We start from the raw sequence: 18937 nt of genomic DNA on the forward strand, positions 1-18937 counted from the left end.
TGTTAGGCTGGTGAGTGGGGGTACAGTCTTGATTTTAGACTCAGCAAAAAGTCCTATTGGGACCCAGTGTGAACATTGAGGGCTGTGGATGTATATGACCCATATGCATCTCCAAATCCTGTTAGCTGCATATCAGACGTCGATATTAAAGTTGTCCTTGTGAGAAAGTTTTGTATTTCCCCCTTATACAGTCACAGACCTACACATAAACAAATTTGTCTCTTTAGCTTTGTAGGGACTTTCCATTTACCTCCATTAATTTTCTACAGCCTAACCAGGACCTTTACCCGAATCCTAACAATAATGGGTTCATACATGGACCTAACCCCAACCTAAACTCAATTCAATTCACACCCTTGTCTTAACAGTGACCACTGATTCTAAAATAACAATTCTCCTGATGTGGTTCAGACATCAAACCCTACAAAGAACAGTCAAAACCCACCTTTTTTTTTCTTTAGAAAAGGGGCCCTGCGGTGAAAAAGTAAGTTATTGCTAATTTCCTTAAAATACTTCTGCAAACAGCAATAAAAACCTTTTTACAAGAGTAATAAACAGTTACAACACATTGACATTCTCATATAAAATGAGAATGTCAATACTGTCGTAACAAGTGTTGTAGGGATCTAAGGAAAAACTAGAATTCTATTTTGTGAAATCGACTTTAGAACTGTTGTTAGTTAGAGGATAAGATTTGAAAAATATGCCAGATCTGTTTTCTGATATTTGATCAGGTAACTGCTCCCCATTAGCAGGGATCAGCTCTGCCTGCCTCACTGTTATTAAAGAGGCTTCGTGATAAACTAAGCTTTGGTTTTGTTGCTGCCACTAAGCAAAACCTCAGTGATGAACAACTTTTTTTTAGAAACCACATGGCAAGTTAGCATACCCCCAGATTGTCTCAACCTATAAAATGATGAAATAGACGTGTGTATTTGCTTGGGCTTTGAACAGAAAGAAACATATGAGCCAGTTGGGAAACTTCCAAACAGATAACTTTTCTTCTCTTTTGGGTAGATTTTCCAGTTTTTTATTGTAACTCTGAGGAGACGTCCTTCCATCAGGAAAAGTACTGAAGCTGTAGAAAGGAGGTAGAGACCGAGCTGTAAGTTGTGCTGTAAGTAGATTCTGTTTTGTTGTGTATTTTCTCTCATGTATTTTTTTAATGTTTAAATGGCATTCATTCTATTAAGACTGTTGTGGAGCAGCTGTTCTAGATGAAAGTATGGAAGCTCTCTCAGGAACACAGTCCAGCAGAACATTGATGGTCTCTGAGATTATCCATCATTCTCTTTTCCCCTAACAACGTTCAGTATTGGTTATCCTAGGTTTAGATGTATTCCAGTAGTGAACTGTGTGCTAAATCTGGAGGCAACTTAATATTGTCCAGATTCAATTCGGTTCACTTAAAAAAATAATTAATTAATCTGTGAAATTGCTATTAGTTAAAGGGAAATTCCATGATAGTGTAACTCTTTTTATGTATGTTTCCTGCAGTTGTTGTGGATGCTGAAGGATTGCATCTTCTGTAGCAGTTTGTTTTAGTGCAGCTCTGAAGAAGCTATTTGAAATGATGAAGGTATGCTGCTGTTTTATGACAGTCTGGTAAAACGATACTCAGGGTTTGTAATCTTCTGAATCATGTACTCTGACCAATTATCTCCAAAGGTTTTAGAGCAGCTTTCAGAACAGAGTCAGTCTGAATTATCAGCTTGTTGAGCTTGTTTAGGTCTCTGGTTTTCATGCTTCCATTGCATATGCAAATATGTTAGAATGAGAATAGTCAACACATTCTCAGCATAATACTTTTTTATTGACATATTGGCATTGATTGTGAAGAAATAACAGTATTTCCTCACAACGCTGCAATATCTAAACTATACTTTATAATAACCTTCAAACTAAATATGAAAAAGTTCTCCTCCCCTTTCACTAAAATTTCTCTTTAGCAGATCATTATCAGATAATGCAGTAATAAATGAGAAATAATGAATTACCTTTTTCTCCTTCTCTATAACCCAGAATAACAATGCAGAATGCAACTATTTAAGTTATTCCCCTTTGAAAACAGATGATTTTGTTGATATGGTTACTTCTTTTTGTACACTGCTTTGGACAACGTAGGCACTTTGAAAATGAAGGATGTTATTTATAGAAAGCTGGCTCCCTGGTTTATTTAAGAGCTCCATACTTTGAAGCATAAACAGGAGAGAAAATAACACTTTACACACGTTTACAGTATGGTAATTAATCTGGAAAATGGTCTACTGCTATTAGACTTACCCTTAGTAAAACAAAATTAGCATATTTCTCCTCATTAATAGAAGAGAATACGAAAAATCCCAGATTTGTAATACATTTGCCAAACTCACAAAGAGCCATAGTTCTGTTAAACTGTCCATTCCTCCTGCTCTTAGCAGTAATGATTCTGTGGGATTCTTTATAAATAAGATTGTTATATCCCATCTGTTACAGGAATATATACCCCAGGCTATTAATGTATCTGTAATTAAAAATCCAATAAAAAAAATTGTCTATCTGTCCAAAGGACTTAATTATTTATGGACCTATATCTAATCCTCCTTTCTTATCTGATATTCTTAAGAAAATATTTGCTTTTTGAAGGGTTTCACTTAGGTTTTAGAGCTCATCCAAACCCTAATGATATTTTTATGGCCTTGGATAATGGACTTGTATCTGTACCTGACCTGTTAGGTCTTAGTGACGCACATTAACAATTAACACAAAACACAAAACAAAATTAGACAGAACCACACACCCACAGAAATAATTTCCAGGGGGATATTACCGTATTGTAATGGTTGCCCTTTACAACAACTTTGTCAAATTTCCAATCCATGCAAATCTATTTTATCTACTTCAAAAAATAACCTATCTATAAAGCCATTTTGCACCGGAAGGGGCAGTTGTTGGCAGCTAAAGGAGCTAAGGGGACAGGAAAGGACACTATGGGGCAACAAATAATAAGCAGGGAGAAAAAACAGGATCTAAAAGTAACTAGAAAATAACTTAAATAAGGCTAAAGGGAAATAAAACTAATGACTACAAAATAAGGAATTACCTAGGGAAAAACTAGAGGATAAGAGACGGAGATAACTGAAGCCATGGAAAACCTAACCTAAACATAAGAAAAACAATGTCTGGACCAATGTATAAATAATAACAAAAACATTGAAGAAAAAAGATAACAAGGAAGAATAAAACTAAGAATACAAAAATTATCTATATCTATAGTCTAGTAAACGAGCCCCACCTGCCAGCAGCCAAAATAATTTTTACCTGCGAGTGGTCTAACCTCCATCAATGCCCCAGGCCCTAGAACTGGCGGGTCACTCACAACTCAGAGATGTGTTTTGAATTTCTGGATGCAAAGAGGGCGGGATTTTGAGGGCGTGACGACAAAGCTGCGCAACTCTGGAGAAAGCACAACAAGGAAGATGGAAACAACTATTGAACAGTTCTCGTTTGACTCAGCTTTTGAATCAGTTTGGAAGGATTAAACTTGGGATTTTCGTTGAAACGTGAGCAGGAAGGATGTATTTGTCGTTTTAACAACAGGCTGTTTGTTTACACTCCCCCACTAGCTTTCTGTCCAGCTACAACGTCACAGTCAGTTACGCTCATTGGTCAGAGCGTTGGCCAAGAGGCACAAACATGATTTGAAAAAAAAAAACGCGTTGTCTCATTCATCGGGGCCAGACTAAATTACACATTTATCTCACATTTAGTCTGGCTTATCAGGCTACTATATCTAGACAAAACAGAACAAAACCAAGGAAACTTGAGAACCCAAAAAATAAAAACTTAAACAGAAACAAAAGGTCCAAAATGTAAGATCATAACAGCAATAGCGACATGTAAATACTACTTAAATTAAATCAGAGTAAAGTGGGCACAAAAAAATTCTATGAATAGTTATGAGTGCAAGTTCCCATCAATTAAAGGTATAGAGGAGGATCTTTCTTTATTTCTGGGTGAGTCGTCTAAATAAGTGGTCCTCCTAATTGTCGATCATTCTGGTGATATTTTTAGGTAAGGTCTTCCTACGTACGTGCGTGTCCCCAGTTAGCTATCTGTTTCTGTGCATGCGCACTCAGGCGTATATCTGTGGTGAGCTACAGTTTCAGTCATTGAATCTCACCTTTCCCTCCTCAGTTCTTTGAAAATGGCAGAGGGTTGTACGAGGAAAAAGTGCCTACAAAGTGTATGAGAAGAAAAGAAAGGCCTCAGAGAGGCAGATATATCCCAGAATGCTTTGCTCCTCACAAAGCTTTATGGGATTTGCTGTCACAGTGGCTGGATGTCACTAGCCGACAGCGGTGACTAATAACAAAAATGGCACAAGTACTGCACAGTGAAGGAGGAGTTCCGTTACAGACGGAGAAAAAAGCAGTGATCATATGTCCACTATATAGTCCCCACTCTATATAGTGATTGAGGGATTTGGGGGTTAGGGCGGACCTTCGAGCACAGTTTGTATGAGCTATGAGAAGAGCAACTGTTAAACAGAACGTGCACAAGGAGAAATGGGTTTTAAAAATTCGCTAAAATCCTCCACAACACCTTTAAGATTAATTTTGCTAATCAATAACTAGTTCTAATTCATGCTCCCATTTTTCTGTTGTACATCATATTATTAAAAAGAAATATACAATTTTTTTGGATTATAGTCACTTAAGGGATCTTAATACTCATCTCATGGCATCTTAGGAGTATAGCAGAAAATTAGAAAACAGATTATACAAAGTTCCTTTCTTAGAAATATTTAAATTAATTAGGGGTTATGAAAAAAATATAGCAACCAATTCTGTAAAGCAGCAGATCTCCCATCTTTCTAAAACAATTCCAAAGCATTTTAATGCTTTTTCCTGTGTTATCAGGAAAACAAGTATTTATCTTATTTAACAGTTAGGAGTTTGGTTGTCTTCATTCAAGCAGCAATTAGTAGTCTGTTATTAGTCCATTTCTGTTGTTCTGTCTGTTCTGATCAAACAAAGGATTGCAATAACTATTTAAAACTCAAGTAAAGAGATGCTAGAGTTTCAAATGCAGCCTAATCAAAATAAGCTACAGACAGGTTTCCACAAATAGATGAATGTTGACTAACCTTGGACCCAAGGGAGTCTAGCTCTATTCCAAAACCTCTCACATTGGTGAACAGCTTCTCAGGCCTCAGTTAGATAAGCATCATGCCTAGCCTTGTCTTGTATGGCCGGAGCGGATACGTTTGTTCAATAAAAAATAAAAATGGCTCAAATCAGCATATGAATTGGACAAATGAATTAATATATAAGAAAATATTTGGGTTATTTTCAGTTTGCACCAAACCTTTTAAACATGAGATCATATGTGTTGTGGAAAACTGAAATGCATATCACATTGAAAATATCATCCCCCCAGTTGCACATGGTGGTGGTACTAAGTGGGGAGGCTTTTCTACAGTGGGAACAAGTTGATTTAGAAATGGTTGGAGCTGAATCCAGCCCGATGCTAAAATAAACCCTTTTAGAGGAAGGGTGGAGTCACATGCAGTCACAGCTACTATGTGATGGTTTAATTCAAAGAATATTTACTGTATATGTTAAAAGGGTCTCATCAAAGTCAAGATCTAAAGACAACTGAGAATCTGTGGCAATACTAGAAAATCCATCCATCCATCCATCCATCCATCCATCCATCCATCCATCCATCCATCCATCCATCCATCCATCCATCCATCCATCCATCCATCACTGAATGACTGAGATGTTTTATATTTTATGACAAACTTACAGCAACGTGAGAGACATGGATACATGGAATCCATCCAGCAATGACTCCAGGAAAGCCTACAAGAACGAAACATGTGATTCATTGGAAAACACCAACAGCCCTTTCCTTGCGATGATTTACAGTCTATTGTTCTTGGTGAGCATCTTGTTTCCAGGTTGTCCTAAACAGAAATAATTTAACTTAAATTTGTTCCTATCTACTCACGTGATAACTTTCTTTTTAGGTGGGTTTGATCCTCAACTGCTTCACTTTGAGGTTTCACTGCCGTGGAAATCGTATTCAGGTTTCAAAGAGCTGGATGATCTACCTGAAACATCTGACAGCTGCTGACTTTTTACTATGTGCAAGTCTCCCGATGCGAATTGTGAAATTCACCAGCAGCTCAAACAATATTTTCGTGCTCTACTGCAGCATCGGAGCCCCACTCCTGTTTGTTAACATGAGTGCTAGCATCCTATTCATGGGCTTCATTGCAGCTAACAGGTAACAGAACTTAATTACCCACCAGATGAATAGTTTAGACCTTTTATCATACATAAGATTTTTGGAGCCTAGACCCTCATAAATTACTGCCAAAAACAAACGAAAATTTATAGATTATTATTCTCTACACCATAAGTCAAATGCTTAGAAATCCTGTCTTTCATTTAATATCTTTTACATTTTCCTGGAACACCTTCAACACTTTCGGATGACATGTGAAGCATTACAAAAAAATGCCTAGATTGATTACAGCAAAAAAGGCAAATTATGGAAGCAAATCGTTAACATATTTCAAATGAAAAAGCATTTTCACATTCTTTATTATTATTTTTTTTTTTCAGAATGTGGCTGCATTGTTTGACTCATAAATGAAATTAGTAATCAATCATGCTATTTGCATTTTCTTCATTAACACTGCTCATCCTTTTATCTAATTAAAATGAAAAAGAAAAAGACAGTTGAGATTTATTTTTCAAATGTACCCCAGCAAATACATACCAAAATTCTATTTGAAATGTAAAATTTGAAAATGAAAAAGCATTTCCAGAAATGTGTGTGGCTGCATTACTTGACTCATAAATAAAATTAGTAATCAATCATCCTATTTGCATTTTCTTCTTTAAGACTGCAAATTTTATGCTATAGTCAAAGAGAAAACAAAGCAGACATTGCTTTTTTGTTTTCGTGGTCTGCCAGCAAAGTACTGTCCATAATTTAGAAATGAAAAAGCATTCTGAGCGGCGGGCGCAGCAGAGTGACGTCAGCAGCCGCTCTTCCTCAGGTCCTTGCTGACCAAGCTACCCATCTTGTTCGGTAGGGGGGCGCTGTGCACGTCTGCATTGCATTACATTATAAGTGTGCCTGTGGGACACTGGTGGAATTGCCGGGTCTGACTATTGGGACATACTGAACGACCACAATGACCAAAACAGTGGCAGAGCTAGAGAGGGAGGCCACTGCTGCTTTAGAGCAAGTGCCTTTTTCTAACGGACCTGTGGCAACGGTGACTATGAGTCAAATAATGCATTCACATTTTTAAAATTAAAAAGCAATTTTGGAAATGCTTTTTCCTTTTTTCAAATTTTACATTTCAAATTGAATTTTGGTATATATTTGCTGGGGTACATTTTGAAAAATAAATCTCAAATGTCTTTCTTTTTACATTTTAATTAAGTAAAAGGATGAGTGGTGTTAAAGAAGAAAATGAAAATGCAAATAGGATGATTGATTACTAATTTCATTTATGAGTCAAACAATGCAGCCACATTCTGAAAAAGCATTTCTGAAAATGCTTTTTCATTTGAAATATGGTAACAATTTGCTTCCATATTCAATCTTTTTAGATATATTAGTCTGAGCAGCAGTTCCCAATCTTGGTCACCTTAGTTTACCATAAAAAACTATGGTAAACTAAATAGTGCAATGTAAACGGAGTAGTAAATTGAGAGATCCATCTCCACCTCAGCTCATTCTTTAACCCCAAAGGCTTGAGCACTGTCCTAATTGTGGGAGATAAAGCGTCAATCCATCCATCTATTCTTACTGCTGCTGTCAATCCCTAGAACAATAAAGGCTATCTTGCATCATCCTCAATAACGGTAAGCTGCGAGCAAAAGGCAAAACATCAAGAAAAGCCAGCACCAGGCTCAGCAGAGATGATCATTATAAAGGATTACATTTTGGTTCCAATACGCGACATATTTGACTGCGTAGAATTTCAGGCCTTAAAAAGTCCAGAAATTAAAGCTACAGTGTGTAATAATTACAGGGATATACAGTCAGAAATGTAATATATTATATATAACTATGTTATTTATCATCATCTACGAGCTCAGCCTCTTAACCTTAATATTTGCGTTGCCTTAGAATTCGTTATTTATAATTACATAGGAGCGGGTCTCGCAGCCATGGAGGCAGACATCTTTGCGCTACGGCAGCGCAGAGCCAACAAACTAGCCATTGCGAGATCGCCCATTACGCTCGAAAGTAACTATGGCAAGTTGAGAGAGATGAACTGAGACGGTACTGAACAATAGATGGCAGTATTGAAATTATCTATGTAAACAAACCTCATCACTTGAAAAGGTAGGTGATGCGGACGTCGTGGAAGACATTTTGTCCCGTAACGCTCGCCGTACTGTTGGGGGGGAGAAGTGGTGGGGGGGAGATGTTCATGTTGCTGCGGTCTGCAGTCTGGACGTTAGATGTCACTGAAAATTACACACTGTAGCTTTAAGAATATCAATCATTAAAAAGAAATGTCAGTGCATCTTTCTTCTTCTCCATAGGTATATGAAGATCTTTTATAATTCAGGAACTCACTTCCTGATGACTACCAAAGCCAGCCACATCATCTCAATTGCCACCTGGATTTTTCTCCTGAGCATAGAAACACCATACAGCATCCTGTTGCTAAGCTCCGATGTACCAACTAAAAATCTCAGCACCTGTAATGATCTGCTAACTAACCATACAAAACCACTGTATGTAGTCATCCTTGCTATTAATTTTACTTTCTTCTTCGTAGTGCTCTTCTCTTTACTCTTCTTTTACTGCAGCGCCTGCTGCAGGGTGAGTGAGATCCAGCAGAAGCAGCTGGGATCCCCTAACTCCAAAAAACTTGTAAAATCTCGCAGGAATATGTTGGTGTTAGTCTGTGTTTTCTGCTTTTGCTTTGTTCCTTATCATGTTGTTCGAATTTTGTACATTCTATTGCACGGACACTGTTCAGAGACATTTTACTACATTAAGGAGGTGGCTGTCTCATTATCAGTTTGTAATATCTGTCTGGATCCTCTTATGTATGTTTTTCTTTGTAAGGGCTTCAGGGCTCAGCTTAACCTGAATCGCATGCTATCCGCAAAAGACAACAAAAATACCTTGGCTTTAGAGCAACGAAACAGGGGGATCAATGAAACACCAACACACCCGCAGATCTCCTGGGTCACTAACAGTGAAACAATAAACAATTTAACAATCCATACAATTTCTTACAAATCAAACAAATAATATGACTGCTCCTTACATTTTTTTACAGCAGCTCAATTGTCTGTACTGCTCCACCAGTCTACTTTTAGATCATGATCTGAGGCATGCGGTCCGTCTCATGAAGGTTTAACAAACTCAGATTTAAATCTGCAACTTTAAATTGTTTAAGCGTAATATGAGAAACTCTGAGTTTTCACTTTCACAATGGCTGCTATGAATTAGTTCAATCAACTCCAAGTAGAACCACTCAGAGTTTAGCACATGCAAACAAGTACGACAAGACATTATCAGTGGAGTACCGATTCGTTGAGTCACAATGACAACAGGAAGTTCCTATTTCGCCACTCTGGAACTAGAAATGCAAAAATGAAAAAAAGGAGAATAGGTTTAAAAGACAGAGATATAGTGCTACAGCTGCAAAGCGGAGGAAGATAGCGAAGGAGAAGATTGTTTCTTGAATTAATGAGTAATTTTATATGAAGTGGTTATGGCAGGCCGTTCTAGATTTAATAAAAGCACTCTCCCTGTAGTTTGTTGTAGAATCATTAAAATAAGATTCTTCCTGATCAAAATCCCAACCTAGTCAGAACTGTACTAAAATGTTTTCTAAATTACATTTTTGTAGAGAAATTGAATTTCAGAAAGTAAAAAAAAAAAAATTATACTACCTAGAAATATTTACACATTTTAAGTGACTGTTTTGACATTTATCAGTGTGACTGAATATGTATTTATGATATCTGAAATACAGTTTCTCATATATAAAATATTACAAATGCTGACCAGTTATATAAGGAATATGGAGATCTGAAATTAATTTCTAGACATCTATAATGTTTATTCTAATTTCTTTTTCAGATATCAGGAATAATTATTCAGTAAAACTAATACATATCAAAATGGCTTGCCATAGTCTGTTGCCACCGCAATAATATTATGGGATTATTTCTTGAATGGTAAAAGATCAATGTATCTATTTAGGTGAAATCTTCTGGTCTAAAAGCATTGTTCTAATATATAGAACATATGCATCATTTCATGGGTGCCTCCTCATGTTGATTCAGTCTCCTTTTACACAGTCAATACTAAGTGGCTGTTTGCAGCCATGCTTCGGGTGTTATCATCCCAATAAATGGATGTTATTAGTGGGTATCAGACCGGTAGAATGGCTTCAGATTGTGCCAGTAGACTCAGCAGGTTGTCATCATCGAGTAATTCCTTTTGCTCCTGCGGAATTAATAAATCTATTTAAGTGTAATCTGAAAATAATTTCAATTCTTCATGTACTGTAAATATAAATGAAATGATAAGCATATCGCACTATTCTATTAAACAAACCAAAAACACACAACCTCTTGTTCAGTCAACTGAGTTGCAGAATCCTCTACCTGTAAATATTTAACTCTCTGTGAAAAAATTCTGATCATTCTTTAATAAGAGCCTCATCAAATGGACATGCAATGTTTGTTTTTAAAACCTCATTCACGGACGTAGTGAATTATTTTATTTTCTTTATCCACAAAAATACGACAATAATAAGGCTAAATCAAGAAATATGACAACGTGATTGGCTGTAAAGAGAACAGAGACAAAGGACACTCTGAGTTAACTGTACAAACCTACTCCTGACCAGGTTAGCTCTGGGGAGAATGTTGCTACGGTGACTGAAACAGAGGTTGAGTAAACTCTCTTTGTGAAACAAAAAATTCAGATTTTCCCATATTCAGGTTTAGAAAACTTAAGAGTTTTAATTAAACGTCCTTTGTGAAACGGACCCCTGAATGATGTCTGCACCCTGAGTGCACAAAAAGGGTTATCACAGATCTTTATATCCATTATTGTTCTTAAGTAGGTCAATATGTTTTTACATCTTTGCTGTAAATTGTATTTTTTTTCCAGATGTTTTGTTGTGTTTTTCAGGCACAATTGGTATATTAACAATGTGTATATTTTTTCACTTTGTCCTACTTAGTTGCATGTTCATTTGATCAAATAATTTACTATTTATTTTTTATATACAGCTGGTAAAACAACTCTCTTCACCATCTTTCTTTGTATATTTCTAGATGTGCTTTTGACATGACATTTTCAACAGACGTTGGCAACAATCCATGGAATCCACACATACTAAGAAATCAAGAAATTAAGTTATGTTTGTAATAACAGGAAATGGCACAGGGAAAAAGTATTAAACTTACTGAAATGGATTTTATGCTTTGTACAAAAGCCTTTGTTGGTAATGACAGCTTCGAGATGCCTCCTGGAGAAATTAGTTGCAGGTATAATTTTGGCCCATTCTTCCACATAAACAGTCTTAAATCTTGAAGGTTCTTGTGCCTCTTACTGTATACAAACTCTGATCTTTAGTTATTTCCATAGATTATCTGTTTGCTTCAAGTCAGGTAATTGGATGGGCCATTCTAGTAGCTTTATTTTATTGCTCTGAGACCAATTGAGTTTCCTTGGCTGTGTGTTTAGGGTCATGGTCTTGCTGAAATGTCCACCCACATTCATAGATGGCAGCAGCTTTTTATCCAGAATTTCTCTGTACATTTTTCCATTCATCCTTCCTTCAATTATTATTCATTTAAATTTGCCAGTACCATATGTTGAAAAATATGCCATGATATTCCCACTTCCAAACTTCACTGTTGGTATGAGGTTTTTGGGGTGCTGTGCAATGCAATATGACCTCCAAAGATGATGTGTATTATGGCATCCAAAGAATTCTATTTGGGTCTCATCTGACAAGACTATAGACCAAGACAGACTATATTTTCCCAGTATTGTCTAAATGTTGTGCATCAAACTTTAAATGAGCTCCATCATGTGTTTTCTTCAGCAATGGAGTCTTGTGTGGTGAGCATGCATACAGGCCATGCCGATTTAATGCATTACTTATTGTTTTCTCTGAAACAATTTAACCAGCTCATTCCAGGTCTTTCCATAGCTCTCCACAATATGTCTTTGGCTCTTCTGATAAATATTTTCTCGCCTTTGTCAGAAATCTTGCAAGGAGCACCTGGTCTTGGTCGGTTTATGGTAAAATGATGTGCCAAACAGTGCTCACTGAAGCATTCAGAAGCATAGAAATCCATCAATAAGCAATGCCATAATTAAGGTCTTGAGAAACTTTTACCCATCATGAGATGTTTCTTGTTTGATACCAGAGATATCTATTTATAGGCCATCATTTGGGACTGAACCAGCTGATATTAATTTGCACTGAGTAAGGGCAGGATTGGTTTCTAATTACTGAGAGATTTCGTCTGGTGTCTTGAATTTCCATGCCTTTTTGCACCCCCCTTTCTTCAGATGTTCTATACTTTTACCCTCAGCCATTTCACATTATTACACATAACTCAATTTCTGGACATCTATAATTTGATTTCTTTGTATGTGTTGAATGCATGGATTGTTAATGACATCTGGTGAAAATGTCATGTCAATAGAACCTCTAGAATTATATGTGGTGTGTTCAATACTTATTTTACCCTCTGTAAATGGTACACTTTTTGTCTTCTGTAGTATATTTTCCCCTTGCTTCCAAAAACACCAAAATTTTCCCAATGAGAGATGATAAAAACATTTATTCTTCAAATGTATAGCCAGAGGCCTGCTTTCTAAATATCAATGTCCCAATCTTTACTCTAGATTTTTGCAAAGTAAAATATGGTACAATGAAGGTACTAAAACTGTATTTGTTGGTCATGGTATGTGGTTATCATATCAATCTGGTAAATGTATGAACATTACAGAATTAATTAAAGTGGTGATCCTGGATATTTGGAGGACAACATCCTGACTGTTCTTTTATAGGTTGAAGACTGTTTTATTTCCCAAATAATCCTAAAACTAGATATAAGTAAATGCTTATCAAAAGCTTGCCACAATAAATTAGACACGGGTTTCCCAGAATTCCATCCATCCATTTTCTTCCACTTATCTGGGGCCGGGTCGCAGAGGCAGCAGTCTAAGCAAAGATGCCCAGACTTCCTGATCCACACACAATTCCTCCAGCTGCTCTGGGGGGACCCTGAGGGACACCAGGCCAGCTCAGAGACATAGTCCTTTCAGCGTGTCCTGGGCATTCCACGAGGCCTCCTACCAATAGGACATGCCCGGAACACCTCCGAGGGAGGCGATCAGGAGGCATCCAAAACAGAGCTGGCTCCTTTCGACGTGGAGGAGCAACGACTCTACTCTGAGCTTCTATTGGGTAACTGAGCTCCTCACCCACTCTTAAAGGGTGCGCCCAGCCACCATGTGAAGAAAACTAATTTCGGCAGCTTGTATTCGCAATTTTGTCCATTCTGTCAATAAGCAGATCTCATGACATTAGGTTGGGGTGGGAACATAGACCGATCAAAATAAATCAAAAGCGCTGTGCCTCCTGACTTTGCTCTCTCCTTACCACGGCACTACAATAAAGCGACCGCATCACTGCCTATGCTGCACTGATCCCTCTATCAAAAGTCACGCTCCATCCATCCCTCACTGGGTAACAAGACCCCAAGATACTTGAACTCCACAGGGGACAAATACTCTTTCCCGACCTGAAGAGGGGAGTCCACCTTTCTCCGGTGGAGAACATTTGGAGGTGCTGATCCTCATACCGGCTGCCCCACACTTGGCTGCAAACGCCGGTGCACGTTGGAGCACCTGGTTTGGTGAGGCCAACAGGACAACATCATCTGCAAACAGCAGAGATGACATCCTGAGGTTCCCAAACCAGACACCCTCCGGTCCCTGGCTGTGCCTAGAAATTCTGTCCATAAATGTAATGAACAGAACTGGTTACAAAGGGCAGCCCTAGCGGAGACCAAGGAGCACCGGGAACCGGTCTGACTTACTGCCCGCAATGCGAACCAAGCTCCTGCTGCGGCCATACAGAGTGGACAGTCCTCAACAGAGGGACCTGGAACCCATACTCCAGGAGCACCCCCCACAGGGAAACATCAGGGACATGGTTGAAAGCCTTCTCCAGGTCCACAAAACACATGTGGACTGATTGGGCGAACTCCAAAAACCCTCAAGCACCCGATAAATGGTATAGAGTTGGTCCACTGATCCAGGATGAAAACTGCATTGTTCCTCCTGGTTCTGAGGTTCGACTATCAGCCAGATCCTCCTCTCCAGCACCCTGGAGCAGACCTTACAAGGGAGGCTGTGGAGTGTGATCCCTATGTAATTGGAGCACACTCTCCGGTCCCCCTTTTTAAAGAGAGGGACCACCAACCCTGTCTGCCAATCCAGGGATACTGTCCCCGACTGCCATGCAATATTGCAGAGACATGTCAGCCAAGACAATCCTACAACAGCCAGAGACTTAAGGTGCTCAGGACGAATCTCATTCACCCCCGGGGCCCTGCCATCGAGAAGCTTTCTAACTACCTCAGTGCTCGCCTGGCTGATGGGCGAGTCTGCCTCTAAGTCCCCATCCTCTGCCTCCTCCTTGGAAGGCGTGGCGATGGGATTGAGGAGATCCTCAAACTACTCCTTCCACCGCCCAACAACATCCCTAGTCGAGGTCAGCAGCTCCTCAGCCGCGCTGTAAACAGCGTTGGTGAAGCACCGATTCCCCCCCTAAGGTGGCGGACGGTTTGACAGAATATTTTCGAGGCCAGCTGATAGTCCTCCTCCATGGCCTCTCCGAACTCCTCCTTTATTTTTTGCCTCAGCGACTGCATGAGCTGCAGCACGCCTGGCCTGCCAGTACCTCTCAGCTGACTACAGAGTCCAACTAGCTAAAAAGGCCAGGTAAGCCTCCTTCTTCAGCTTCACCACCGGGTTCGGGGACGGCAACAGGCACCAGAGACCTTACAGCCACAGCTACGAATGGCCGCATCGACAATGGAGGAGAAGAATATGGACCACTCTGACTCCATGTCTACAACCTCCGCTGGGGTCTGGGACAAACTTGTCTGGAGGTGGGAGTTGAAGACCACACTAACAGAGGGATCTACCAGACATTCCCAAGAGACCCTCACAACACGCTTAGGCCTGCGAGGTCTGACTGGTTTCCTCCCCTGCCAACAGATCCAGCTCACCACCAGGTGCTGATTGGTTGACAGCTCTCTCTCTCTCTTCACCCATCGACCTCCGACATAGGGCGCCTGGGTGCCACGTGCACTTATGGACGCCCTTGTACTCGGACCTGGTGTTCGTTACGGATGTTGAAGTTCCCCAGTAGAACAATGGAGTCCTGAGTTGGAGCACCATCTAGTACCCCTCCCAAGCACTCCAAGAAGGCTGGGTACTCTGCACCAATGTTGGGCCAATAGGCCGAGACAATGGTGAGAGACCTGTCCCCAAGCCGAAGTCGTAGGGACACGACCCTCTCATTCACCGGGGTGAACTCCAACATTTGACGACTGAGATGGGGGGCAATGAGCAAGATGACCCCAGCTTGCCGCCTCTCCTCACGGGCAATGCCAGAGAAGTGGAGCATCCAGCCTCTCTCCAGGAGATGGGATCCAGAACCCAAGCCTTTTGTAGATTGGGCCCGACTATATCCAGCCGGAACCTCTCAACCTCCCGCACAAGCTCAAGCTCCTTCCCCCCCAGCGATGTGACATTCCATGTCCCTACGCCAGACGCCAGCACCACCACAGAGGGATGTGTAGGGGACGCATCCCTCTGTGGGTGGTGGGTCCACAGGAGACTTTGCCAGGCTTGGAAAACTAAAACAAGATTTGTATTTATTTTTTTATTGAAATATAAATATTTTTCTTTCCTACTCTGTTTTTTGAAGTTAAAAAACTGTGTAAATTCCCTATGAGTATGTATTCACCTGTTAATACTAATACTAATTTATAACTTAATAAACTAATAAGTAAATAGTATAATCATTAAATAAGTAGTAAATAAGTAAGTAAATAGCAAATTGCAGGCTAGATCCCCATTTTACCAGTGTTTAAAAAGTATTTGAGAAATTGATTTTTGAATTTTAAAAAAGGCCTTTTGTAAAGTTTGTCGGAGAAAATTGTACCTTCATGTCTAAAACGGGGGCACCTTAAATCATGGAACATTAGGGGGTCCGCTTAGCGTTACAGTAGTAAACCATGGATAGCAATGCTAATTTAGACAACATAGAAACTTTTAATGCATACAACTACACATATGATGGACCAAAACACTAATTATAAACATATTGCATGCTCAAGAGAGCAGAGAGAGACCAGGGGAGAATTAATGGCCAAGGGAGGTAGAATAAGTTCTGGTGTGAGAACAATCAGTAGAGAGTAGGGCAACTTTCATCATGAGAGACCAGTCATAGCTTGGATGCCAGGAGATCAGAGTTTGGGCCAGGAGATTGTAGATCCAAAAACGTTCTGAATGGAAATCTGAAGGTAATGAGGAATTTGCTCCAGGTTCGGTAAAAAGATCATAATGGGAACAGGAAGGCTCAGAGGCCAAGAGGCAGAGTGTGTCGGGATCAGAAAGAACTAGATATGCTCAAAAACTCTTAGCAAGGGCTTGAATAACCTGGCTATGACTTTTAGGAGGCAGGTAAACAGAAGTTGGAACCGTGTGGAACCGAGTGATTTAGATAAATGGTAATGAGAAACTGGCTGATAAATGAAATGAGTAATTCATCCATCCATCCATTTTTTAACACGCTTTATCCCAAGCGTGCTGGTGCCTATCTCCAGCTGACTACAGGCGAGAGGCAGGGTCCACCCTGGACAGGTTGCCAGTCCATCACAGGGCATGAGTAATTCAATTCAGTTTACTTATATAGCGCTAATTCACAACACGTCATATCAAGGCACTTCACAGTGTTGGGATATATTACCAACATGTAGCTAAATCAGTGGGGTGAGCCATCTGAAACCATCCCCCTGTTCGCCATCTGAAACCATCCCCCTGTTCTTCTCCACAAAGAAAACCACTGTACCAACCCACTGTGGGAGGCGGCCACCTCAGACAGACCAATCAGCCGATACTCCAACAGGAAGTACCCCCACATCACTCATGGCACAGACCAATCAGCCGACACTTCGACAGGAAGTGCCCACTCATGGTTTAAAACTCGACGCGTGCACATCTTCTGCCTCTTTTCCGTGGGTGCCAAAGCCCGTCAGGAGAGGCTCGTTTCACATGAAATACCAGAAGAAAGCTGACTGGAAGTAGCTTTCGTTTTCCTGCGTCAAAGGTCACGGATTGCAGTGTTCAATTGTGCATAGCGGCTGCGCCAACTGGGGAGACGGAAGCCTTTGAAGCTGACCGCAGAGTGAGTTTCGTTTTCCCCTTTCTTTGGACGGATCGGCCGGGAGGACGCTCCTCACCGATTACTTCCGCAAAATCCATCCTCTTCAACTCGTGAGNCCGATTACTTCCGCAAAATCCATCCTCTTCAACTCGTGAGCATATCAAGCCGTCTGCTGTAGCACCGAACTGACTGAACTTTCCCGAGGGTGGACCCGGTGCCGAGAAACCCTCTGCGCGGCCGAAACCAAGCCACGGTTTCCTTGGAAACACCAACCCTTCACGGATGGAAGGTAGCTCACAGTAAATCAATTTCCTTTCCTTTTTGATCCATTAATGAGGTGCTGCGCTTGGCGTGAGAGACAGGTAGATTCAGGGATTTGAATTAATGCTGATTTTTAATCTGTGCTGATTAAGTTTGTTCATTTGGTGGAAATAAGTGTGTTGTGAAAGCTGCGAGTGATACTTCCTTATACTATTTTCTGTGCTTTCCTATCCTCTTTTGTTTCTGCTTTGAGATAGTTATAGAGTTATCACAATCAGCCGCGTGGGGCCACGCAGTCGGAGCCATCTTGATTACAGACTGTTCCTCCCCCAATTTTCGTTGTTCCTCTCACCACGTGGAGAAAGGGGGGGTCCCTCATTTAGTTACACCCCTTCACACACACAGTTACTTTGTCCGTTAATGTGTTTTGCTAAACGACTTCTGCTGCTACTGTTAATACATTTTTAATCATTTTACCAATATTAAGCTGGATGTGTTAATTTTACATAATCAATTGCACTGTATCATCATACCTGCTGCTGTTTGTTAATGCATTTTAATCATTTGCCAATTTTAAGCTGGATGTATTAATTTTACGTGAGTAATTGCACTGATATCATCATACGTGCTGCTAACGGACATTAGTGAATGTGTTTGTTGGGAGCTGGAGAAAATCCCATCTTTCTCCAGCAGAGTCCGCCGTGGAGCCTCTGAGGGAGCCTCCTGCACAGCTGCAGCTCATCAAGATCATCAGAGGATCCACTATATAAGCTGTCTTCAGACCTTGCCTCAACGCCACAGTGTTGTTCCAGTTGGTCAGCGCTAAAGCCTTGATCTCAGTGATTTTTCCATGACTCTAATTCCTGGTTGGATTCTAACCTCTGTCTCTGTGCCTCTAGGAAACCCGTGCTTCCTCCGTGAAAGCTCTGGAAGAGCAAACCTGCTAAGCCGACCCTCAGAGCCAAACCCTGAAGACTCTCAGAGAACCTCCAAGCAGCTCTGGGCTAGAGCTGGGAAACCAAGGCCAAGGTCTGTTCAAGCTAGACGTGAGACGCTGAAGCAGCTAACGGACTCTGCTACTAAAGCTCTTCTCCAGAACCAACAGTGACTCTCCCAAGAGAACCTCAAGAACCCTCAAGGTACTATCTGTGCACCATTGGAAACCAAACCCCGTCAACAGTCCTTAACAGTGCTGTC

At 40.3% G+C, this 18937-nt stretch overlaps 1 protein-coding gene across 1 annotated transcript; it reads left to right on the forward strand.

Moving 5' to 3' along the window:
* The first annotated feature begins 5805 nt into the window (after positions 1 to 5805).
* LOC107105233 (P2Y purinoceptor 14-like) lies at positions 5806 to 15011 on the forward strand. The gene is made up of 7 exons (XM_015405358.1): positions 5806 to 5928; positions 6017 to 6276; positions 8565 to 9229; positions 13379 to 13483; positions 14489 to 14681; positions 14727 to 14826; positions 14946 to 15011. The coding sequence occupies exons 1-7, from the start codon at positions 5809 to 5811 to the stop codon at positions 15009 to 15011; spliced, it is 1509 nt and encodes a 502-aa protein (XP_015260844.1). The 5' UTR covers positions 5806 to 5808.
* The last annotated feature ends 3926 nt before the right edge of the window (positions 15012 to 18937 follow it).

This window comes from Cyprinodon variegatus, unplaced genomic scaffold, assembly GCF_000732505.1.
Source record: "Cyprinodon variegatus isolate N-32 unplaced genomic scaffold, C_variegatus-1.0 Scaffold2180, whole genome shotgun sequence".
Taxonomy (NCBI): Eukaryota; Metazoa; Chordata; class Actinopteri; order Cyprinodontiformes; family Cyprinodontidae; genus Cyprinodon; species Cyprinodon variegatus.

Bases quoted from the DNA above. Each gene is read 5' to 3' on its own strand.
- LOC107105233 (XM_015405358.1), top strand. From the start codon at position 5,809: ATGGATACATGGAATCCATCCAGCAATGACTCCAGGAAAGCCTACAAG. The intron at 6,277-8,564 runs GTAACAGAACTT...TCTTCTCCATAG, and splicing joins GGCTTCATTGCAGCTAACAG to GTATATGAAGATCTTTTATA. The intron at 14,682-14,726 runs GCGAGTCTGCCT...CCTCCTTGGAAG, and splicing joins AGTGCTCGCCTGGCTGATGG to GCGTGGCGATGGGATTGAGG.